This window comes from Oryzias latipes, chromosome 6 (assembly GCF_053564925.1).
Source record: "Oryzias latipes strain Hd-rR chromosome 6, Olatipes_Hd-rR_3.1".
NCBI lineage: Eukaryota > Metazoa > Chordata > Actinopteri > Beloniformes > Adrianichthyidae > Oryzias > Oryzias latipes.
In genome coordinates this window covers 26374069-26399378 of record NC_136242.1, presented here as the reverse complement: position 1 = coordinate 26399378, position 25310 = coordinate 26374069, and the positions used below count along the sequence as shown (strand labels likewise).

Here is a 25310-nt window from a genome sequence, read left to right as displayed (position 1 = left end):
GTTTCCAGCTCAATGGAGAGGTTTTCATCCTGATTTTGCTGGCAAAATTGCTATAGGTGGATGGACATAATTTTGGCGGGTTTGGGATCGGTTCTTGAGCTTTTAGGCGGGGGTGTGGTCTGGGGACAGGCAGGTGACAGACAGTTCTTCACCTGTTGCCTTCCTCACCTGTTGCTAAGATGTAAAGCCTACTGATAGTAAAATAAATATGTGTTCACACTAACCTGTTCCATAAATGCAATTTAGAAGTTTGATTCTAATCATTTTAATAAATTTTAACTTTAAAATCGCTTTGTTTAGCAGGCTTCCTGTTTAATTTCAGCGCGAGACTGTGAGCTATGCTGCACGAGATATGACGCAATACTGAGTGAAGTCAGGTTGATTGGTCCTTTAGTTTACTCAGCGTATGCTAATAATGTGAAGCTTATTATTATTATTATTTGTATACATTTAAGACATTTTAATTCCACGTCCCCCTTTTATGATAGGTCATATTATTTCTGATCTGATGTGAAGCTGCGCTGAATAGACAGAAAGAGGCAGAAAAACAATTTTTACTGTAAGTTTTGCACCAAATTTCCTTTTAATACACAATTAGAAAAACATCTCAGGTGATATTTAATTTAGTTCCTAATGTTTTATTTAATACCTGGACATTTTATATTCAGAAAAACAGGTTTTCAAAAATCCAACTCCTCTTTTTTATGTTTCACAGGACATCTGCTCATATTTCAGCTCATCTATATTCAGGAAAAGTAAAAATACAAGAACAATCTCCACTTTTGTTCATGATAAGCTAATCAGTTAAACAAGAACTCCTTTAGTGTTTGATTATATATGTTTTTTACTTTCCCTTCTTTTTATTGTTCTAAATATTTGAGCAAAACATCAGTGGTTGTTATTGCAGTTCAATAGGCGTCCATCATTTCATGTTTTGCTCTGACTGCAAAGATGTATATACTGTATATAATATACAGTGATCCCTTGCTATAACACGGTTTACTTTTCACGGTTTCGCTACTTCACGGATTTGCATCGTGTATTGTGTTCTGCATTCTGATTGGCTAAAAAGTCACTCCGCTTCTTCTCTATCTGCGCGTCAATAATGCTGCAGTTTAATATGTACACGTACGTAAATCAGCTCGCCAAATTTACAACACGTACGTGCAAATCATCTTGCAATTTCGAGTTTCTCTAAAACCCATAGAAAAAGAGCGACAACAACTGTCAATCATCATGTTCTTCTCCCGATCAAACACACCTGCACCGCGGGCTTCAAAAGGAGAAAACACTGCAGAGGAGTCAAGATGCAGAGCATCAGTCTGAAGAGCAGTGAAATAAACCTGAGTCACTATTTGTTCCACTGTACTTTGTATTTTTTTCATAATCATTTTAAATTTTCTCCGGTTTAATCCAAATACTCGGGTCGTGGTGGGCAGGGCTAATCTCCGCGATTTGAAGCCTTCTGTTCACATCGATGATTAAAATTATTATTTGACAGTACAGTACAGAAGTTATTTGTTTCTAAAGTACTTTTATTTGTTAAACAAATGCTTAAGCTTGTAAAATGGTTTGTTCTTTCTTTTCAATGTATAATAGAGTATTTAATTGTATAATAATTGTAAGAAAAAACAAAGGTTTCTACTTCACGGATTTTGCCTATCACGGGTTCTTTTTGGAACGTAACCCCCGCGAAAAACAAGGGTTTACTGTAATGAAATACAGATTTCTGTTGCATTTAAATTGGATTTCGGTTTTTCAGTTCTTATTAAATTTTGATTCTTCACACTGTCTAAAAGTGGACCAGTAAGGAAGTTAATTGTTGTTACTCTAAGGTTAAAAAAAAAATGAATACAAGGCCCCACGTTATTGTTCGCCTGGGGCCCCCAAAATGCTACGTCCCCCACTGCAGAAGATGCATTTTTTTGGCCATGGCTGTATTTATCTTCAAGTATTTTGCCTTTCCTCTGTGCCGGTCCCAAGCCCGGTTGCTTTGAGAGGGTTGCGTCAGGAAGGGCATCCGGCGTAAAACATTGCCAAGTATACCATGCGACTCGTTCGCTGTGGCGACCCCTGATGGGAAAAGCCGAAAGAGAAACAACAACATTTTGCCTTTCTTTCATTATATGTTCCAATGGCAATGAAGGCAATTCATGTATTCATTAATAAGAAGTTTATATTCTGAAATTACAATAAGTTTAAGATGTGTTAAACTTCAAACATTAAATAGAATTTGTGAAAGCTAAAAAAAAGGTTGACAGTTTACAAAATACATTCTATTAACAATAAAAAACTGAATATCCTTTAAAAAAAAGAAAATAAATAACCAACTATTTGAGAAACTAACAGGAGCAGTTATGAAGAGAAAATTTATAATACTGCACTGCAGAATTGTTACAAAACAAAACAGTAAAAGCAGATTAAGGTAGAATACAATTCATTTAAAAAATTGGTAAAATGAGAAACACAATATACACTTATAAAATTAGTTGTGTGGATATGTGAGAATTTGCTTTCACATATAAATTCTTTGACTTTATCTCTTTTTAATCAGTTGTACTTTGCTCATTATTGATGTCTCTGTAAACTTTTTTTATTTAAGTCAAGTGATTTTGTAACTTCCAGTTTTGTTTCCGATGAAGTCCCATAGTATGCGTAAATGAATAAATGCATTATGTAGTAACAACATGTAACCACTAGATGTCACAAAAGCTGCATTTTTTGTGTTTTTGCTTATTTTTAGATCTCCGTCCTGACTTGTTGACTTGTTACTTTTTGGATTCAAGCAAAGTTTTAGCCAAAAGTGCATCATTGAAATACCAGGAAATGCGCAAAAAAAAGTAAAAGAAAAAAGATGGGATGCAATAGAATGTTTTCATTGATTGAGAAAATATGCTGTGAAGTTCTTTCCACTGTCCACGGTGAGGTGGTGCTGAAATTCTGACACTTCAGATCCAGGTTTGGACGACTTTCTTAAGACAAACAAACTAAACACCGATTACGCGTGGAGTGCAGCACCCATATAAACTACCACTCGTTTACATGAATTGCGTCCCTGCGCGCGCTTCATAATTGCCAATTACTGTCCGTTCAGAGACACGCTTGGAGTTTATTTTCCTCTGTGAATCGGTAGCCTGGATACAGCGGGGAGCGTCCTTGGTATTTGCGACTGCAAAGACCTGGAGGAGAAAGAAGGACGAGGAGGAAGAGTGATAATTTGAAGACTTGCCAGGAGTACATTGTCCGCCTCAAAAGGCATTTCAAAGAACCAAACCATTCAGTTTTTCTTTCTCTCCTTTTTTTCCTGGATTCTTTCCTCTCCCTTTCTTCTCGCACGGTTGCAGGGCGTTTGAATCGACCAATGGGGTTTCAAGTTGGAGGCATTGGAATGTAAATGAGCCCAGCGCGTGCTCCCGGCGCAGTGAAAGGATTGTTTATTGAGCTCCCTGAGCCACGCGCCTGGCCCGGGGGAGTCGGCGTGCAGAAGAATCACACAGCGGGGGCGGGGCCTCGCAACGAAGTGTGCGTCTCTCAAAAAAAAAAAAAAAAAGAAAAATGAAAGAAAAGAGGGTGGGTGGGGTGTGTGTTGGGGCGCGTGTTGAAAAAGAGGAGTGCTGCCAAAGTTTGGGTCAGATCGGCTCGTGGAGTAAGCAGTCAAGAGAGACTTGGACTAGAGTTGGCCACACGGTCCCCACGCGAAGGACACGAGAGCTGTACACTGCCAAGCACTCCTGCTCTTCCTCCTCTTCTTTCCCCTACTGAGGCTGCGCGCACCCCCTGCATCCATCAAGTCGGAAAAATCTGAGAGATGGAAACTGCGACCATCACCACCACGCAGACAGCATTTACCTTTGGACTAAGCGAAAGACACGCCACCCTCAGCCTGCACGCCCCGGCCCAGGACGCAGTGTCCGCAGTTCTCCCGGACTCCAGCGCTGCAGGCTACCAGAGTAAAACCAAGGTGCTGAAGAGACAGCGCTCCAGCTCTCCGGAACTCCTCAGATGCAAGCGGCGCCTGAGCTTCAACGGTCTTGGCTACTCCATCCCACAGCAGCAACCCGTGGCAGTTGCCAGACGAAACGAAAGGGAGAGGAACCGGGTCAAACAGGTCAACATGGGTTTCCAGACGCTGCGTCAACACGTGCCCAACGGCGCTGCCAACAAGAAGATGAGCAAAGTGGAGACTCTGAGGTCCGCGGTGGAGTACATCAGGGCTTTACAGCAACTTCTTGATGAGCATGACGCCGTTTCGGCCGCATTTCAGTGCGGACTGCCATCCCCGACCCTCTCCAACAGCTACTCAGCCGACCCGGAGTCGCCTCATTCCACCTACTCATCAGACGAAGGTGGCTATGAGCCTCTGAGCTCTGAAGAACAGGAACTGTTGGACTTTACGACCTGGTTTGACAGGTACTGATGCTGTCAACGTCCAAACAACACCAGCATCTGTGCGTAAAAGCGCATGAGAGCTTTCAGAGATGCGGATAAAAGACTTCAGTCTCGTTGTCTGTGCTCACTGATCAGTTACCTCTCTCTCTGACTGGGACTGCTTCTGCAGGAGCAAACCAAAAGTGAGAAGAAGGGTTTGAGTGCGCCAGAGCAGGAGAAAGAAGAGGGCATCTGTTGCATATGAGCGCGGACTCATCTCTAAACTCCACAAGGAGACGAAGCTGGACTCAGAAAAAACGCTGGAAGAAAAGAACTGCTGATTTCATGTTTGAATAAGTGCAATTAACTAGAAAGGAGCTGCAGGCGCTGCAGAAGCACCTCCTCAGAAGTTTCTCGGGATTTGTCAGAGTTTCCCGCACTGCCTTATTCAGATGACGCGTAAACACAACTTTCTCGTGGTGAACATTGAAGAACATTACAAAAACTGTATCATATAGCGAGCGGGTTAACACGAAGTCATGTTTTTTGTACACTGAGTCAAACAAATCAAGTTTTATTGCCACTTTCAGACAGTGTTTTGAGCGGACAGCCAGCTGGAAGTGAGCTGATCTGCGTCAGGCATGTGATTGCAGCAATATCGAGGCTATAAACCTGTGACAGTAGTTTTGTTTTGATAGATGGTAAAGAGACATTTATTAATGTATGCACTTGTCCTTGTAGCCTGTACATATTTGATTTTAACAGATATATTTTGTGTAAACCGAGTTTTATAAATAAAGACGAATCTATTTATATTATCTGCTTTTGCTGCAGCTTGCTTCTTGGACATTCGTATGGTTGGGAGTGCATTGTGCGCGTGCGGCACGGGTGTGTTTGTCGCGGCGGTAATTGAGCAAAGTAGGGAGCTTCTCCATTCAACGCCTTCTCGTGACCTTTTCCCAGCTCCGCTGCGCACATGGAGAACATAGTGCAGCTGGGAGGACGCTCAATAACCATTATTAACGTCCATCTTCTGCAGAGCTTTGTCTGGGTGCAGGGTGGTGGTGGTGGTGGTGGGGGGGGGGGGGGATTAATATTGCATTTCATGCGTCGCTTTGTTTCCTTTGCAAACTCTGCCTTTAGCCAATCCCGGAGTGCCCGGAGCGCGGGGGGGGGGGGGGGGGGGGGGGCGTCAATTTACTCCAAGGGTGGACACTTTGAAATATAGTCCGGGGAGATTCAGCAAGAAGACAATACTGCAGCTCACAATTCTCGCTGCCCGATTGAGATCAATCTAAATAAAACCTGGGATTGTTGACTAGTTGTATCCCCGACTGTGTTTTTCAAAACGCACATAGGCAAAAGAAAAAGCCCATCTCCTGCGAAATGGGGTGCTGTGCTCCCCATTGTGCGCACCATTGTATGAAACTTTGCGCCTCATTATGCGAATTATGGAAGATCTTCTATTGTAAATAAACATTGATGCCAAATTCAGCGAGGCAGAACAAGAAGTAATGGGTTTCATTTCATCCAGTGCTCCCTTAGAGTAGAAGAAATTTGGGAACGAGATACTGAAGTTGCTCCTTTGGAGTCTCACGACAGAAATTTGGAAAACTGAAAGACTCAAAGAGGGGAAATGTACTTTTTTGTGTTTCCATCACTTTCTCCACCTCGGTCCCACCCACCAGGTTGCAGGTGTGAGCCACGTGCCTGCGCTCCACAACAAAGGCCCAGGCACTCCCATTGGTTGGTGGCTCGCCCATGTCAGCCTGTCAGGTGGAGGCAGTGACAAAATCAAACAAGTGATAAATGACATTAATTACCCTCTGCATTATTGCCTCCAACGCCACAGAGACCCAAAAAAGACAAATCAATGTAGAGCGCAAAAATCCCCCGCTGCTCCTTTATCACTCAATTGAAATGCTGCTTCAAGCGTTGTTCAATGTCAGCCGGAGGCCAGGGCGCAAAGTGAAAATAAGCGTTTGTCTCGTGTCCCCTTAAGATGAATTCCCCATTCTCCCCTGTGCCGTAAAGGGGAGGAGCACGATCAAGACTGGATTTATTCATGTCATTTTGTGCATGGGCAATTTTTGGCTTCACAATACACAGGGGCGATGTTAATTATAGCGTAGCTGAATATCAATCACAAGCAGCTTTTCGTGCGCAAAGCCATGCTCTATGCGTAAACAATGGAGACGTCAAGTGCGCATGCAATAAAACTGGCCGAGACGGGAGTGCCGCGAGGTCATCTGTTGCTCTGCATAATCAGAATCAGCCCATGCTGCGTGAACATAAGAAAGCCCAGTGTTTGTTTGAGCTGCGCTGAACGAAAACCTAGGAAGTCAAACATTTTCCTCTTCACTTTCAGTTTTTTTAAAAGTTTTTTTTAAGGTAAATAGATGCTGGTCAACAAACAAGTAGAGTTCAAAAAGTGGTGTTAATACTTGTCCAGACTATTTTCTGTGATGGATATAAATTTTCAAATACTTTTTACTTTTCAGAAAAGTAGCTGAAATCCATTGTGGTAAACCTGACTACATTTTATTAATTTAACAGACACAAGCTAGTTTTACCTGGGACTTTTAAGGGATTTACAGGCTTCAATACAAGTTAATTCTGTATCAAGCTGACTGCTTTAGAACAAGGTGAAACTAAAAACAAACACTCAGAATGTCTGGTAGATTTGGTTGCATAAACCATGCATGCTCTACCTGTAACAGGTGCTGCAGCAGCTGTGGATGAAGGATAAATTATTCAGAAATAACCGGTTTTCATTGTTTTCTCTCAAATAATTTTTTACCCATGCACAAAAACAAAACAAAGCTGAACCCGAATGTATATAAGAAAAAAGTTATGAGTCATTTACAACACAGAAAAGAGTTATATTTTGAAATAATACAATATAATTTTCTTTACATGAATCAATTAAAATTGAAAATTTAAAACATATGTTGAGATCTGTTGATGTGAGATTTGTATGTCGTTTATTATAAGTAAATTTGCGCAATTCTCCACCAAAGCTCTGTCAAACAGAGCAAAATATTGAACACAAATAGTATCAACCTAACAAACTACCACTGCTTACTTAAGGAGTCTAAAAGTCAAATGGGGTGAAAGTTCTTTACAAATACTAAGACTGTGCTAAAAAAAAGTTCAGCTGAATCAGAGGGATTGTGCCAGAACCATTCTGACATAAAAATATGAGGATTGATTCGTTTCATTTGACAGGTTGAGATTGGTGTACTGCCTCTCTGAACACACATCCACGCACACACATAGACACGCGCACATCCAAACACGCACGGATGCACGCACACAAACACACACACAGGAGTGTGGGAGTGTGGCAGTTCGGCTGGCCATGTTGACAGAAAAATGAGTCACGATTCCCTTTGGCCGTACCTCTTAACCCTCCTTTTTGAGGGCCAAGAGGGTGTACAGGGCTAAAATATTCCAGAATCACAAAAGCTTGACTTAATTAACTGTTTCTTATCTTTGGATTTTTAAGCATTTTCCTGGTAAACATAAAAACGAAGGATTAGTTTATTGTGTCTTAAAAAATAAATAAAAGGTCAGGAAATAACTTTCTAAAAGTCTCATTATGAATACGTTGAAATTCATCAAAGTATCTGGGAAGAGTTGATGTGTAAACATGCTAGACTGACATGGAAATTAATGTTAGATACTTAATCTTTTTTATATATTTCTTTTCCTATAATAAAACTATTATAATTTGATCCCCACTGGACAAGTAGATTTTCTTGATCACCTTTTCATGCATAGTTTCATGCTCTCATGCACTCAGTTTCATGCAGAGTGGTCTGTTGCAGCACTTCTGCTGAAGAGCAACATTGCCCTTCACCTTATCAAAAATAAAAATCCACATTTTACTATTTTTTCCACAAGGCTTTTCATAGAAACTACTTCCATTAATTTCATGTTTTAAATTCGATGTTTTTCTGTATTTTAAGTTTGCAAGATGAAGTAAGAACAATTGAATATGTAAATGTATTTAGTTTCATATGTATTTGACTGGTAGGGTCAATATTAAAGTCCCACAGTGGCCTTTTAATTATGCAGTTTCTAGCCATAACTTTAACAAAAACAGTCATTTTCCAGGACCAGGTTTGGGTAAGTTACTTTTAAAGAGTAATTGATTACTTTACTTTAGTTACTGGATAAAATTGTAATTAAACTACTTGACTTATTACGTAATTCAAAAAGTAATTCACTACTCGTCACTTTACTTTTTTTGTTTTCCACTCACATCAAAATTCTCAAGGGAATAAAGCTACTTCAAACAGGATAGCCTTGCAAAATCCACTAAATAAAACATAGATGCTACCCAACGGCAAACAGGTTTTTTTTTTGGCATCCCCTCCTGAATTTCACCACAAAATGTAAATTATATAGTAGCCTACATAGTTTATAGACAGGTTGCTCTATGACACTAGGGCAGTGGAAAGCAGTTCATCTCCTGGACAAAACTTGCACTTAACTGAAATATTTTTGCCTTTGTTTTTAACAAATTGGAAATAATTTGAATGTGTCCAGTTGCCGAATGACCCTACGTGCTTATCCACATCCATATTTTCACTCTGTAACTCCGTTTTTTTTTATTAGTATCTGTTTTTTTACCAGTCCTCACTTTTTACAACATAATTAGAAGTTTTAAAATCATCAATGGCAAAGAGCTTTTATTTTGGAAAATGCTGCAAATGCAACCCGTTTCCCTCTAGCTTAATGTTTTTATTATCTGCTAAATTCAATTCAATTCACTTTTATTGATACAGACCAATATTACAACAATAGTCGTCTCAATGAGCTTCATACCAATAGCAATTGAGGTAGAATGTCACTACGTCTAAGGTTTTCTATGCCAGCTTAGATTAAGAAATGTAGTTAGAACAAACAACTGGCCGAGAGTCGCTCCTGTGTGAAATCCTCCTTACAGTTGAAGTACACTGGAATTTTCACTTTTACTTTCTGAACAAAAAAGTAAATCATTGGACCCTTGTTTTTCTACAGTTCCTCTAAAAGACAAAAATCTTTTTCTTTTTAATCAAACTACAAAACAGGAGTTTGAGTGGATGCAGCTCAGCACTTTTAGCTGAAACTTCTCTGCGGTTGTGAATAGGCTTTAAACTTCAGACGACCCAGCAGAAGAAGAACCACCAAGCCCGGGGTGGAAGAGGTGGGGATGTGTGGTTGGGTGGAGGTGGCGGAGTTGTGATTTGCATGGGCCATTGTGCTCCACAAGTTTGGGTGCTTTTTTTTTTGGCTTGGGCCCTTTTGGCCATTTACTTCCACTCTGGCTGGCTGTGGCGAGCTGTGAATAGTCTCTGCTTGGAGGAGACACAAAGGCGCTTTTGTGCTTTGGCTGCACCATATTCATCATGTAATGCCTGTAAGACAAATCTGATTGGACGTCTCTGTCACTTTGATGTGGGTCCAGAGTGCGAGTGGTCCAGAGATTGCTAACTTCAGTCTCTATTGCCTATTCTGCAGCATTGATATGGGGGCGGAGACAAGGGAGAGTGAAGAGAGGTAGCTTGAGGGGGCGAATGAGAAGGGAAAAGGGAGAGCAGGCAGGGGGTAGTCCTCATTATTTGCTGGAGCAAATTCATAATAAATTTCCCCATTCTACAAAAACGGGTCGAGATGATTGACACTACTTTACGCGGGGCTGAACAAAAGCCCTGATTTGAGCAGAATACCAAATGAATGGGGCAAGCGTGGACTCAATTCAAACAATTTTAATCTCTCCCCGTCCTCCCTTTTTTTTCTCCCCTCTCCCCCTTTCTCCAACTTACCCTCTTTTTTCAACTCCATCTCTCCTTCCTCTTCTGTGAGGAGCATTCTCATTTTACAGGGTAATTCTTGTCTAACGGATGTGCTAATTGTGCTGGGTTAAACTGGATGCTGCAGGAGCCTGTGACACAAAGCTTATTCTTACTTAAGGACTGTAATGATGGTTCAGACAGACTGCAGCCTGTACGTGGCCTGGAGTGGACCGCTTGCATAGAACTTAAAGGCCTGTTCACACCGGGACGAATTTCGCCGGCGATTTTCACCGACGTTTAACGCCTCGTGACTAAACAAAGGGCACCAACGAGAGTGTGCACACCGACGCGAAAAAACGCCACGCGTTAAAGCGTCAAAAAAAAAAAACGCCTCGGGTTCGTTTTTTTTTTTCGACGCGTCGCGTCGAAATCTACTCGACCAATGAGAATGGCGCTTTTGCTCACGTGTCTGGAGCTTCTGAAGTTACAGTAAAACACAACTTGGGGGCGCTCAAACACAAAACTGCCTTGCTGAGCACACATACCAGCGAAGAAGATAGACGCCAAGTAGCGTCTACACAGCCGCGAAGCAATAATGACGGACATTCTAAAACATCCCCGAACCAAGCACCAGTTGGAGCTACTGGTGCTTGAAATATTCATGTTTTCTTTGTTTGATTCTGACAAGCGCGTAAATACTTGCTCTCTTCTTCTGAGTGAAAAGCGACTTTAAGAAGCGTAAAGTTGCGCAGCGCCACCTTGTGTACAGGAGTATTTCTGTTTTACATTAAGCACCATCTAATGTCAGGGAATGAAATTGCATGTTCACTCCACTCATCGTCAGCGAAAATCGCCTGGGTGTGAACACAAAAAACGTGGCGAAAAACGCTGGCGAATATCTGTGATTTTAGAAAAAGAGTCTAATATTGTTAATCAATGAATTTAAGACCCAATCTGATGAAAATGGTGTTTTATGGCATCCTACCAGCATTTTTGTCATAACAAAGGACATATATTATGAAAATTAAGCTTAAAATCACATTTCTGTCTATTTCTTTATTTAGATCATTGCGAATCAGGATGAAAAACGCAGCTGGAAGAAATTTGTCGCTGTGATGTAAGTGCTACAGCCGGCAAGCCAAAAACTCCCTGCTCTGCTCCATTCTGGTGCATCCACTTGTAGACGGCTAGATTCATGTACGCCGTTGTTCTACTCGTCTAAGATGGTATCTGACTCAAAACTGTAGCTGAATAGCTCCAATTTTGCTCGTCATTTTTGTAGCACCAGCAATATTTAGGTTGGGCTGTAAGTTTGCGGGAGTGAGTATAAACAAAGGGATGATGGGAAATAGTACAGGCTTACTAGGCGCCAGCAGTCCCGCCCACAACTCAGGGGCAAATTTCCTGCCGCTCTGCAGAAACTAAACAACGCAGGTCTTTTTTTAATTTTGGATAAAAATTGCATAATCATTATTAAAAAGACAACTGGGAAGAAAGTGCATTAACAAACGATCAGAGTGGGACTTTCTAAAATTTTGCTAATGATTAAACTAAGAACAGTTTTTTTCCTACTGCAATAAATATTTAATGTGCTGAAACATCATCGGAAGAGCTTTCATTACAGCCGAAACAGCTAATTTTAAAACAAATTACTGTCCAACAGGATTTTAAATTTAAAAAAGTTCAGAAACCTCAATGGCAAAAAGCTAAAAAGCTTTTAAAATGCTGCAGATTTAACATGTTTCCCTAGCCTATTGTTTTCAGATGTACTGTGCTAAATCAAATCAGGATTGATCTAAACACTTCATTCGAAAGTTTGAAGGGAATAACGCAGCATCTTTTTTATGAGATCCTGAATAAAAAAAACAAATTTAGCTCCCACAAAAATAAAAGGTGGTCTTTGTACACTTTCATCTTGTGTTTAAATATCTTTTATCGACGCCTCACTTTAGATCAGGTGCATTCCTTCACTCAACAATGAGTTGTGATGTCTTCATACTTTGGGTAAGCACAGGTTCTTGTGCATCATTGTCTACATGTCAAAAGGTTGCACTTCTTCCTTTGAAAAACTTTCTTCTTTACAAGTTCCATCCCCTCCCTGTACACAAATGCATACAGTGTCCTCGGCAGGCTGGAGCTTGCCCCTGGGGAACTTGTCCTTAGTGTCAAAACACAGTTTCATCAGACTCCAACATGCCTGGCCCTCAGCTTTAGATCACAGGCTTCAATCCCCAATTGTCTGATTCAGACAGACAGTGGGACACTTAGATATTTTCCTTTTATACGACTTTTGAAAATCTCTGCAAGGCACAATAGATTCAACTTCTTTATTGTGACAGAGTAGAGTGTACACTCGCCTCTGGTCATGGCAGGTTTGTGTGTGAAGGCTGAATAGAAACATGAAAGTACTTGCAGACTTAGAATCAAAAAAGACATTAAGTGCAGGTGTTTGAGTGCTGGTAACCCAGGTGCTTCTCAACTTGTTTGTCATTATTGTCACAAATATTATCCTCAGTTTTGTTCAATATTTGTGATGATTCACTTTGTCAATATCTCCTTCATGTACCAGTGAATACACCACTGCACTGGAAAATTAGAATTCAAGTCATTTACATGTTTGCAGGTCATTGACCTAACTAGCTATAAATGTGCGGGTTATGAAAGAGAATTCTAGAGAATTCCAGAAACACAGTTAAGGTTTGCAACACAGAATTGCAGCACTTCTAACTGATGTTTTGATAAAAAATTCCATCCATCCATCCATCTTCTTCTGCTCAGAGTGTCTGCCCTGTGACTGGAAATTCAAATCCCCCATTCTCCCCAGGGGATGGGTCAAATGCAGAGAACAAATTTAACACACGTGGGTGCATGACAGTTAATGGGACTTTAATTTTAACTTAACTCAGGCTAGCCAAGAGATGTAGGGTCTCTGGCATGTTCTGGATCTTTCCTGGGGTCTCCACCCAATGGAGCATGCCTGGAACACCTCCTCAGTAAAGTGTCCATGAGGTATCTGAAGCAGATGCCCAAGCCATCTAGAGGTGCAGCAACTCTACTTCAAGTTCTCACCTCATTTCTAAAGGGTCACTCCAAGTCCCAAAAGATAAATTAGTCACAAAAGCCCCAGGGGTTGGGTCACCAAGGTACCAGCATTTGACCTCCAAGCCCATTTTGAGCTCTCCTGCAGGTTGTGGACACATGGGGGAGTGATCACACATCGTCACTTCAACATGGACCAGATCAACCCAAGGTCTGGCTCCACAGTGGGGCCCTGGTGATGTCCATCCTAGAGAGGTTAAGAATTTTAACCATATAGGCTTCTGAACCGGTCTTTGTCAGGCTCATCACTAAAGACCTGTCTGGCTTGGGAGACCCTACCAAGGGCATCATCCCTACAGCTTAGCTCCAAGTATCGCTCGAACTCTCAAACCCCTCCATGACATTAACGTGGCAGCGCGTACACAAACAATAAAAGTTGTTGTTGCACCCCCAGCTAAACTTCAAGAGACCCATCAGCCCAAATGCAAAGACAAAGTGGAAAATGGCTTTATGGATTATTCTTATGGTGTCTAAAAAACTATCCAAAAAATCAATATAAATGTGGACAGAATCTCAAAAGTTTAATCACTTTAGAAGAAAAGTTGCTACAGACAAATGTCCAGTATCCAAAAGAACACCACTGACTGTGTCTAACAAACAAAGATTGTGGCATTTTGATAAAACTGAAACACTTTGGATTTGAGTTATACTGCAAGGAAAAGATCCAAATCTGAAGTTCAACGACAACAAAAACTAAAGACAAAATTATAAATGCTATTGTTTAGGCCATTAAAGTTAATGTATTCACCTTCAAGTTGGTATTTTGGGGAAGAGATGTTTAAATATTTCTTTGTCTTTTGGGTGCCCCCTTTTAGAAGTTACTAGAGCAAACCATCCATCTCCATAACAGTCTCCTTTGCATCCTCCTGACTCACACCAACCACCCCCATGTCCTCCTTCATTACATCCACAAACCTCTTCTTTGGTCTTCTTCTAGGCATTTTCCTGGTAGCTCCAACCTGAGCATCATTTTACAAATATAGTCACTATCCCTCCTCTGAACATGTCCAAACCATCTTCATCTGCTTCCCTGCATTTATCTCATGAACTATAACATGAGCTGCTCCTCTGATGGATTCATACCAGGGGTCGGGAACCTTTTTGGCCAAGAGAGCCATAAACGCCACATATTTTGAAATGTAATTTCGAAAGAGCCATACAATAATGTGGTGTCCTTTTCCCACACTGAGACTTAACCTCTTTTAAGGTTCTTTATTCTGGTTAATGCTGGCTGTAACAAATAACGTAAATTAATTCAGCAACTCCTGGATCTCTCCCGCCGAGACGAGAGCGCTTCTCCTAACTTTATATTCTCCTGCTCCCGCTCCAGCCCTCCCATTTCCCTTATTCGGCCCATAGCTGAACCCCATTGGTCCAAACTACCTAACAACAGGCTGAGCGACAGAACTGGGGGCCAATCAGATCACTGCATGATGCGTTCATTGAACTCCAGAACTTATAACACGGCCCAACAGCCACCCAGTTAAACTCAAGCCGCGACAATATGTTTAAAACTAAATATACAAGTGAATGTGTGCATTTGATGTAATTTCAACACTTCTAAAGTACAATAAGTCTGTGGATTCTTTTTAATAATATCGTTATGCTGTTGCTACTAAATGATGAGTATTTCTCGTGGTAGTTCTGCTGATGGTCTAGTCTGGTTGATACGTGGTGAGTTTCTGCTTCATGCAGGCGTTGAGACTTTAAACGTGATCGTAGGTCTGAATGTTCTTTAGATGTGAGACAGACTGATCACATGCAGACGGGGAGCCAAACACACACTCACACGCTGCAGTGAGTGACGGGCAGCAGGTTTTACGTTTTTACAATCCCTGCGCGATTCACCTACTGGCCGTGCCCACAACCCCTCACCCCCACCCTCTGCTTTCTCCCTCACACATCCCGTCCCCGCTACTGCGCGCTCTTTCTCAGAGACGGGAGCGCGCAGTTTTAGGCACGGCAATTCACAGGTTTCCGGGTGGTACAAACTCTGTGAAATAATAGATAATAGTAAAGTGATAATGCTGGCGCAGATCCTTCTCTCCAAGCACCGCTACTACTGCGCGCCTCTGGCATCGCATTGCGCCCGAGAAGGACTGGTCTGATGAATAAAAAAAAATTGAAGATTTGTCTGCGAGCCACATGTGACCATCAAAAGAGCCATATATGGCTCGCGAGCCATAGGTTCCCGACCCCTGCTCTACACAAACAACATGGCTGCTCTCACCACAGCTTTCAGCTTTCTTCTCATTCTTTTTGACACTGACACACTTGAAGCACACCTCTCCACTGTCTTACAGTTGATGCATGTCCTGAATAACGTACATCTCTGCAAACTTCAGAGTTCCTAATACAAACCACAGCTTCTCTGTTGGTACCCTTTTAGGTTTTCTCTAGATCTACAAATTCTCTGCACTTCCACATCAAGATCCTCAAAGAAAATATAGCATCTGTGGTTCTCCTCATAGGTATGAAACCTTTAGTTCCTCCCTTTAGTTCCTCCTCTCACTATTCAACACCTTCTTAAACTGTTGAGTCAGAAACTATTCAAATACAAATATATGTACACAAATATATTTACACAAATGTGTGAGTATCAATATATAGAGAGTTGTGTCCCCTCCCTGAAACAAGGTAGAGGGAGGATTAGTGAGCACCATTTAAGGAATCCTTTCAGCCTGCATTTTGTTTCATGAGCTTGTGACCCCCAGAGTTAATTATTTTGATCTGGCCAAAGGCTTGGTCTCCTTTTTTAGTATCCTGACTGACTCACCGCCTCCCATTAGAATTCACAATACTTAACATCCATTGAGGGCTGGGGAAAGAAGGAGTGAAAAGGAACGAGTCAGGAGAAGAGAAAGACTGAGAGTGGCATTTACCAGTCACCAGCAGAGTCTGTATGGAAGGGAACCCGGTGATGGCAGCGTGGTTCAACGCCCTCAGACTTTTTGTTAGAGTTAGTTTTTGTCCCTTGTTGACTGAGTGGCTTTACTCTGTAAAGAGCAAAACGAGCTAAAAACTGAATGGGGCAAAAAACAAAAAACATAAAATAAAACCCACTGGCCTTTTTTTTTTTTTTTTTTTAAACTTAACTGAAGCAGAATTTTACGTCCTTAAAGTAAATGTTTGGAGCCTTTAACATGTGATCATAAATCTTTGAGTGAGCTGGAAGTACCTTCAGGGCATTGCTCCATCCCTGAACCAGAGCAAAAACAAGTTATTCAGTTTCTCTTTTTCGTCTCCAAACAAAATATTCCTGGACTTTTGTAGCCTAGAAAATAAAAGAACCCAGCCATTCCTTCAGGATGCATTATTATCAGTTAAAAAAAGAAAGAAAGAAAGGAAGAATAAGCTGCTATAAAAACTCTAATGACAGGGCAGAAATGATTAAACTTTAATTTCTGTTTTTGGTAATTCAGTCATCTTTTGATTTATTTTAAAAGCGTTTCCCAGTTGTCTTTTAATTATGATTGTGCAAATCAAACAATCTCTGTCATTTTTTTGCAGAGCAGCAGGAGTTTAGAAATTTACCTGAGTTGTGGGCAGCACTGTTGGCGCAGAGTAAGCCTGCCCCTACTTCCCATCATCCCTTTGTTTACACTCCTTCCTTCTAGCTCACAGCCCCTCAAAACCCCCACCTAATATTACAGGTGCAACAAAAATAGCGAGCGATATTAGGGCTATTCAGCCGTTTGAGCCACATGCCAACACGGATGAGGAAAATGTAGACTAGATGGATTTAGTCATATATGTGGATGCATCAAAATAGAGCAGAGGAGAAAACTTGTGGCTTGCCGTCGTCGGATCTACATAACAGCAACAAGCTTTTTTAAATGAAATATTTTCACGTGTTCCTGATTCCCAACGATTTTACTCAGAAATGCAATGTCAAGCTTAACATTCTTAACATGTGTCCTCCATCGTCAGAAAAATGCAGCAAGAACATGTTAATAATGCTGTCATTGGAGTGGGTCTTGAATACTTTGCCAAACTTTTGACTTCTGATAACATTGAGGTGCTTTAGGCGAGACAAAGACCCTTATTTCAAGAAAAATTTTCTTATGTTTGGTCTTGCAAGAAAAATAATGTTATCAATAAGGTTTTTCCAACAGTAAAATAATCTTAGTCAAAGAAAACATGACAATTTTTTTAAAATTAAGAATTCTTGGTAAGACCAATCTTCTTTTTGCATATTTAAAAAAAATCTGGCAATGGGGTAAGAATTTTTGTCTTATTTCCAAGGGGCCTACTTTGTATAAGCTAACATAGTACATAGTATATACACAGACCCAGTACGAGGACATCCCTGGATTTTGCAATTTTACCAATGATTTCTGTCCTCCTACCCTCACACCTGCCCCACCGTTGATGCACTAATTGCCCATATTTGTTCTCCCTGTGGGTGTTTGCAAACATAACTTCCGTTTACCCGTGGCCTCCCAGCTCCATACTAAAGGCAAACACAATAAAATCTGAGCAGCCTGTGTTTTCGAATGCACCACAAGCATGGCGTCCAGTGCATTTCCTAATCAGTAAAACAAGAGAAGATGGGACGTTTGGAGGGCGGAGCAGGTCGACGGTGGAGCTGCTCTTGAATTCCTGTTTTGTGTCCTGTATGCCTCGCCTTGCTGGCAGCACTGCTGACCAGTTTACTCTGTCTGGCTATGCATGTAAAGAGTGTCTCCTCTTTGTTCCAGCTTTAGGCCTGCAGCCAAGCACCCCCTTCAAAAACTTAAGCCACACACTCGTGCACGCACCACCCCTCTTGCCCCCTTTCTCCACTCTCTCAAACGGCTCTCCCCTTCTCCCCATGTGGTGCCCTCAAATTGCGATAACAAAAAAGGGAGGACAGAACCGCACAGACAAGCATCCCTTTAAAAAGCAGGTGTCCACAACTTTTCTGTGGTCGTCCATTTCAAACGGGGACCCTTTAACCCTCTGGTGGCTGAGGTAACCAGTCAGAAGCCTAATCAGTCTCGTGCGACAATGCTGGGAGGTTGAGGGTTGTCAGTCCCTCTTTCAGACTGAGGGACCAATGAAGCTGCAGAAAGGGACCCTCTGATTGATTAGTGCCTCTTTACTGAAGTTGAATGTGTGTGTAATAGAGAGTGTCTATAGGGGCCCGGCTAGAAAGCTTTATTTGAATCCAGTCGGAACGAGTCCTGTAATTATGACTTTTTCTTTTTGCTGGCAGGTTAAAGCTGACAGAGAGGGTTCTTACCGCTCATTTCACCCTCTCAGTCCACTAAAAGAGAGATTAGTGCTGCCTGCAAAAAGCATGAACCGGTCAACCAGTCGACAAGCCTGCCTGTTTTATTCCGGACAGGATCAGGTCTTAGAAAAACAACCAAAAAGCAAAACAAACACACAAACAGTGGTGGAAGAGAATATATGTCCAACAGTTGATAAAAAAAAAGAAGATTAACAGCACAGACCCACTATTACAACCCCTCTGAACAAACAAAAGCACATTAGCAAAATGTGGTTGATCCTGTGTGGCCTTGTTTGCAGGAGGTCCGGCACCTCTATCTCTTTTTTACAGGTCAGCTACTATCTGCATGTGTCTGCTCTGCTGTCCTCTTTGCTTCTGCTGAATGTGCCTTGCATCTATTGTTCAGTCAAACCTCCTATCTACCCACCATTTGCAGGTACTTGTGTGTGTTTGCGTGTGCATGTAGGTGTGTGTGTGTGTACTCACCTGGCCTGCCTCAGTTTATCATCTAAGATAGCACAAGGGTTAAACTAAAAATAATATTTTTAGGTATATTTTTCTCATTGTTGTTACATTTTTTCTAATTTCTTTCCCCATTTTATTGGTTTTTCTTAAACCTTAATTTGTTTTCTTGGCTACAAATTCAAGCAGCATTGTTGTAAAGATGCTTTTGAACGCCTAGAAATCCTCTTTGGCTGTTCAAGTATTATAGCGATCGGGTCTAATATTGAAGAACAGCGATGGAGTAAACAGCAGCTGTCAAAAATGAACAGTTAAATTCAAAGCTATTGTTTGCCTTGCAGCTTAAGATAAAGGTTTATTAGAAAAAGGTGTAAAATTTTAAGTTTTTAGGCACTTTTAAATTGTTTCATGGCTGGATAATTCAACATTTTTAGATTCCTTTATCCTGTTTTTGTGTAACAGAATTCATTTAGAATTACTGGACTGTTTGCCAGGGATTTTTAGTAATTTTTTCCCCTCATTTCTGTTTTAATGTATCTGAAGTTGAGTTTGTTTTCAAAGCACTTTCTTGGTCATTCTTCCTGACGAGTGTTTTTGGTTCACTTTTTTGGGTTTTGTTTGTTCAATTTGTCAGATTTTTGGGACAAGTTGGCATTTTGGTTTTGATTAGTTAGTCCCCTTGACATATTAATTCCATTGTTTCAGTGACTCATTTAAATTTTTTATGTAATGATACACTTCTTAAAATTTATTTTAATGGTTAAACGTACGTTTCACTTAATTCATTAAAGGCTTTAAGTTTCCTTCTAGCAATTTTTCTGCATTTGGGTTCTTCTCAGCACATTTTCATGACAAAAATACGTTTTTACTTTTCCAAAGTGTTGCAGCACATAAATATCAACAAACATGTTTCAAGTACATGGGTATATAACATGGAGAACATGAAATGCAGATTCACGAAAAGAAGATAGCCTTAAAATCCTGATTCGTCAATTAAAACAGATGTCCTCAACCATCACCAAGGTTCTTCCTGCGTCTCTTATTGTCATGACATGACCTGTAGGATAATCAATCACTGCTGCTCCGTTGCATCTAAATGATATTTATTTTTAGACTTTGACAAATTTTTCTTCCTTCTTTTGCAGATGATTCTACTGCTGCTCTGCTCTTTAGATTTCTGTTAAAAATCTGTTGGAGTGTTTGTTGACTTCAACATTCTGAACATAGATTTACTCACAACACTGACTGAAGCTTACAAGCTGCATCAGCATTTCTGTAGTGACCTCAAGACTAACTTATTACAATTAAATGTCATTTCCCACATTTTTATGGTATCAACATTCGACAAGAAAAAATAAAAAAATAACTCAATTTTTCATTCGTGGCTGTAGTTTTGAATGGAGTTTTCCTTATCTGGATCTACTAACTCTAACCAATACTTTCCAATATATCTGCTGTTCGATAAACGTATAAATCAGCTGGAATCAATATTTCAGATGTTTGCACTAGTGTTAATATCCACTGAATAATATAAATGTATTTTTCTTTCTTGAAAAAGAGTGGTTGCATGCAAGACGTTTCTGTAAAAAATCTACTAGAAAAGTCTTTAGTTTTACTTGGAGGTACCATATTCTCTACAAGACGGAGTATTGGATAATAGGCTACACTGTCATTAAATGGTGTATTTTCATATTTTAGTCGTATTTAAGGCACATGAAGCGTGACAAAATAGTCAGAGAAAAATCAGTCAGACTTTATTAACTGCGTTCACAGTGATTCTTGCGTGTGACACGCCTTGTTTGCATGTTTACAATACCTGTAACTCCCAACCTTGCTTGAAATGTGTAAAAAAACAGTCTGACACTAACTACACATTTGCCATGTTAGTGTATTTACATTAACTCTGAACCTTCTTAGTAACTCGTTAAAAAAAAACCAGACTGACATTTTGACAGAGCACTGTGTACCTCGAAGGATTGCTTCAACATCAGAAAAAAAAAAAAAAAAAATTAAGGCTTTCGAGTGCACTTTATAGTGGGGGGGGGGGGATTTGGTAAATATAATGCTTTTTAATGCATCTGAGGCCTTAAACATCATTGTCTATTTTCAAAGAAACTGCCACATCTCTCCATCAGTCATTATGATCCAGAATCTCCGTTTCATGTTCTGAAGGTACTGTTCAACCCAGTGAGGTGTCTCCTGTAATGTGTTGATGAACAGCTGTAAGTTAAAGCTTTCTGCAGTGACAGCTCTCATGGAAAAACACTCAGATGGACTCATCAGAAGAACATTATACTAACTCCTCTTTTCTTTTTCTTTTTTAGCTTATGCACTCTTTGTCATAGAAAACAATTTGTTCATTTTACTTTGTGGGATTAAATGAGGGAAATAATACATTTTAGATGCTTTGAAGTTTATGAAAGATCAATATCTAGATATGGGTTAGTTGATAAACCTAGGACCCCTTTTAAAAGCTGGTTTCTTGATGATCTGAAAAAGTTTTAAGCCCACGTTGAAGGAAATCACGTCAGTTCAATGAGAGGGGTTATTTCTCGACAAGTTGGGAAAACAAACAGAAATGGAAAAGTGTGTCTCACCAAATCCATTCAAATAACAACACACCAAACAAGAGCCTGGCCTGAGTTGTGTTTACCGTATTTGCAATAGCTTTTCATGTCCTGCAACAACAAATGTTCTCTTCCAATTATTTATTATTATTGGATAAAATCTCAGTCTTTACATTCAGGCTCATGGCCCCATTATTTACATCCAGTTTCAAACTCTAACACCTGCTTAAGCATTAACCTCACCAGCCATAAGTGAATAAATGCACACGTCCTCGCACGTCCTTTCCCTCTCACTCACACACACACACACACACACACACACGCACACACACCTGTGTGCTGCTTGTCTTTTAGTTAGAGGGGAAAAATTCCAACATGAGCCCATTTATCAGCCAGAGAAGCTCAGCGATTAGATATTGGTGATAAAGATTTTAAGTCAACATCCCAGCAGGTGTCGAGCGTGTTTTTACTGCACACAAGTGACTCTGCTCCTGAGTCTGCTAGGGCAATAAAGGAATGATGAAACCCACTACATCCCTTCATCAAACCACATTCTTTCTCCTTAAACTGAGTTTATGAAAGTCTGCAAAATAACTGTTTTTGATTGAGATGGATGATTGTATGATTCAAAAATAAAGCTTTAAGCACAGAAATCATTGAGAAAACTAAAGTCAGTGTCCTGGATTGATTTTGGTCTTTTAAAAAGCTGAGATTTGAATTTTTTATGATTTTTTCTTCATAAACATGTACCGGTAGGCTACGCAATAAATTAGCTTTTGACAACAGTTCAAAATTAGTCTTAAATGTATTGTGTGGGTTGGGTTACAGTTGGTCAAAAACAAACAACAGGTAGTAAAAATACTTAAGCTTGGTAAGAACATAAAGTATAAACAAAAGATGCAAAGTAGAGCTAAAACGGTATGGAGGTTAAAAAAATAAAGATTACATTTGTTCAGAAACATAAATTTGAACCCATAATAGGGTAAAAAAAAAAATCAAAAAGTTAGTCATGCATGAAAAGGACGTGGTAAGATACAGACCATGCCCAAAGCAAAACACTAAATCGAATTAAAATGCTATTTTTTCAAAAGGTATAAGTTCATTTAACCAAATGACAACAAAAATGCAGTTTCTGACACTCACATCTTTAACCTTTAGATGCATATTAATATTTTTGAATGATATGGCCAGTTTAACTTGATGACAACTGGTTAGGTTTTTTCCTCATTCTGGTATAAAATAATGTAATTGTGATGACAAATGTAAAGATTTATGTTTTTCGGTTTCCTTTCGCAGGTTCAAAACTGTCCCTGTCTACTGCCCATCCTATATTGCTACTAACGGCTTTACTTCACATACAGCAAATATTACACACCCTCACCCCTGCTTACACATGTTGTATACTTATGTGCTCCAACTGATTCTTTTTTTGTTCTAACAATACCGGAAACAGCTGGTACCTTAATTGCAAAGGCATTCTTTTCTTCAATGCAGACACAGACATAGATATACTGATGATTTAAATCAAGTTGTGACAAAGTAGTTGTATCTACCTGTCACCTGTCTGTCATAGCTCATCACTTCTAGACACATCATGTATGTAAAACACAACCACCAAATGTTTAGACTTGTTTGATTTTGTCATGTTTCTCACCTTCTCTTCCTGGTGCCCAAAGAATAAAATGGTGGCCAAGGCCTTCACTTCCTGTTTAGGAGTTGGGCACAGGAAGTGGAAAGGATTTGGATTTCTTTGTATACCTCCTGGTTTTAATGATTTGAGTTGTTTGTTTATTTATTTTGTCTTTGTTTACAGGACTTTAAATGTATAATTTACCAGACATTTCTATCTTTTGTTGTATATTTTCTTTATTGTTTGGTTAAAGTGGCTTCCTTCCTGGGCGTGGCCAGCCAATTAACTGGAGCCCATGAAAGTGAAGGAGCTCAGTGTGAAGGAGGATGAGTGTGGGTGAGCTGTGGATAAAATAAAAAAATAAAAAAGACCTGTCCCTGAACTTTAAGGTCATCTGCCTCCTATGTTAACCAGGCCACTCTAGTCACACCACATTGTGACACGAGCTAGTAAAACTATATCTCAATGACAACATTATATAAAATATATATATTTTTTGTTGTATTTGTTTTCTCCTTCTTAAAAAAACACTTGCTTTACTTATAAAATGTTTAACCTAAAAATATGAATGAGTAAAAGTTCTTAAAATAGCTTTAATCTTCATAATGGGGCTGAGAATATGTGTAAAAACAAGTTAAGCAACAACATAATCAAACGTCTTTCATTGGATGATGTAAATTCCCCAAGTATTTTTCCAACTAGAGGCAATGGATTTTATGTACAGTCCAAGTCCTAGACAATTTCCTTATCATTTCTGCATATTGTAAATATGAATATTACATTACAAATTCTGCAAAGAGCAATACTCTTTCTTTATTGTTTTTGGTTAACTTTTTCTCACGGTTGACATGGATGCACAGATTCTTTCAGAGAAGAATGCACTATTTTAACATTTAGGAAAAAGTGACAGGTTGAAAAACGAAAAAGATTTGGCACAAACACACAAAGTACATCATTAGAACCTTAAAACTATGTATTTTCCACAAAACAAATCTGAGCATGGCTTTAGTACACAGGCCTTAAACCTAATATAAAAGAAATGAAATCCTTTCTCTTGTTTTTGCAATTTTCATGTTCATGCAGCATTATTGTACATTTAGCTTCTTCTCAGAAAATTATGAGATTCCAAAAAACATCCCTCAGTTTTGTTTCCACGCTTATTAAAAATGTGGAGGAGTTAAATTTTGAGAGAATGTGATCCCTCAGTGAAGCCTGAATCCTTTTTCGTGCTTTGACAAGTTCCAACTCAAAGACTATTACAGATCCTTCAGCTGTCAACCAATCACTTCTAAAATATTTTCAGCAACAACATGCTAACATTGTCTGATTCTGTTGGCAGAGGAAAGGCTTTCTGTAGCAAAAAGCAGAGGTCGTCTCCTCCAGGGGTTTGTGCAAACGTCTATTTGACCTGGAGGTGTCCAGTGTGTCTTCCATGATAACTAATCTCATTGTAGACAGAGGAATGTGTGATGTCCTTTCACTTCTACTGGGGGGGTCCACGTTTGCTCATTTCAAAGGCCTCCACTAGCAACGGTAGCCTGTTTCCTCCCACCAGCTTTACGAGGGCCACCTACTAAAACAAGCCACTCCATCAGACTTTGACAGGGATGAAGACACGGGCCGAGGAAAATAACTAAGTTAGCCATTCAGATGCTCGTCTTTGCAGAGGACGCCAGGCGGATAGAATCTGCTTCATTCGTTTCCTGATCAATCAAAGCCTTCTCTGGCCATTTTTATGCTTTGACGTCTTATAATTAGGTTGTCTTCTTAGTGATCAGTTCCTGTTTCACCACAAAAGACAGCAGAAGAATAGCAGGTTGATTTCGATGAACACAGCTGTTTGTCCTGCAAATTCTGTCCCATAAAGAATAGATCATTGGAAAGTGCGTCCGCCATTTCTGTTATAGTACGCAATTGATTAAATGACGACTTACAGACTTATTTCTCTCATCTTCAGATTCATTTCAGGAGAAACACAATCACAGCAATACAGGATTTATTACTATTTTCTCCACTTTTTCTTTTTGCACAGACCCATCCTTGAGTCATATTCACTTGTAAATAGGAAAGATGCACCTCTAATAGCCACCTTAAAGATAGCAGAAGTTCAGAGGAGCAAACAAAAAAATGATAAAGCAAAGAGGAACCAGGAAAGCCTGGGGCCTGGTGTGCTGCCACAGTTTACT

At 40.0% G+C, this 25310-nt stretch overlaps 2 protein-coding genes across 2 annotated transcripts in view; one reads left to right on the top strand and one right to left on the bottom strand.

The window, feature by feature from the left end:
• fa2h (fatty acid 2-hydroxylase) overlaps positions 1-23172 on the bottom strand; it is a 55495-nt gene extending 32323 nt beyond the window's left edge. The window contains exon 1 of the mRNA XM_078948907.1: positions 23149-23172. The gene's annotated coding sequence lies outside the window, so the exon portion shown is untranslated. The remainder of the gene's footprint in view (positions 1-23148) is intronic.
• Positions 3604-5186, top strand: ascl1b (achaete-scute family bHLH transcription factor 1b). The gene has a single exon (XM_004069734.5). It carries the CDS (start codon positions 3809-3811, stop codon positions 4415-4417), a length of 609 nt encoding a protein of 202 aa, XP_004069782.1. The 5' UTR covers positions 3604-3808; the 3' UTR covers positions 4418-5186.
• Positions 23173-25310: the final 2138 nt, after the last annotated feature.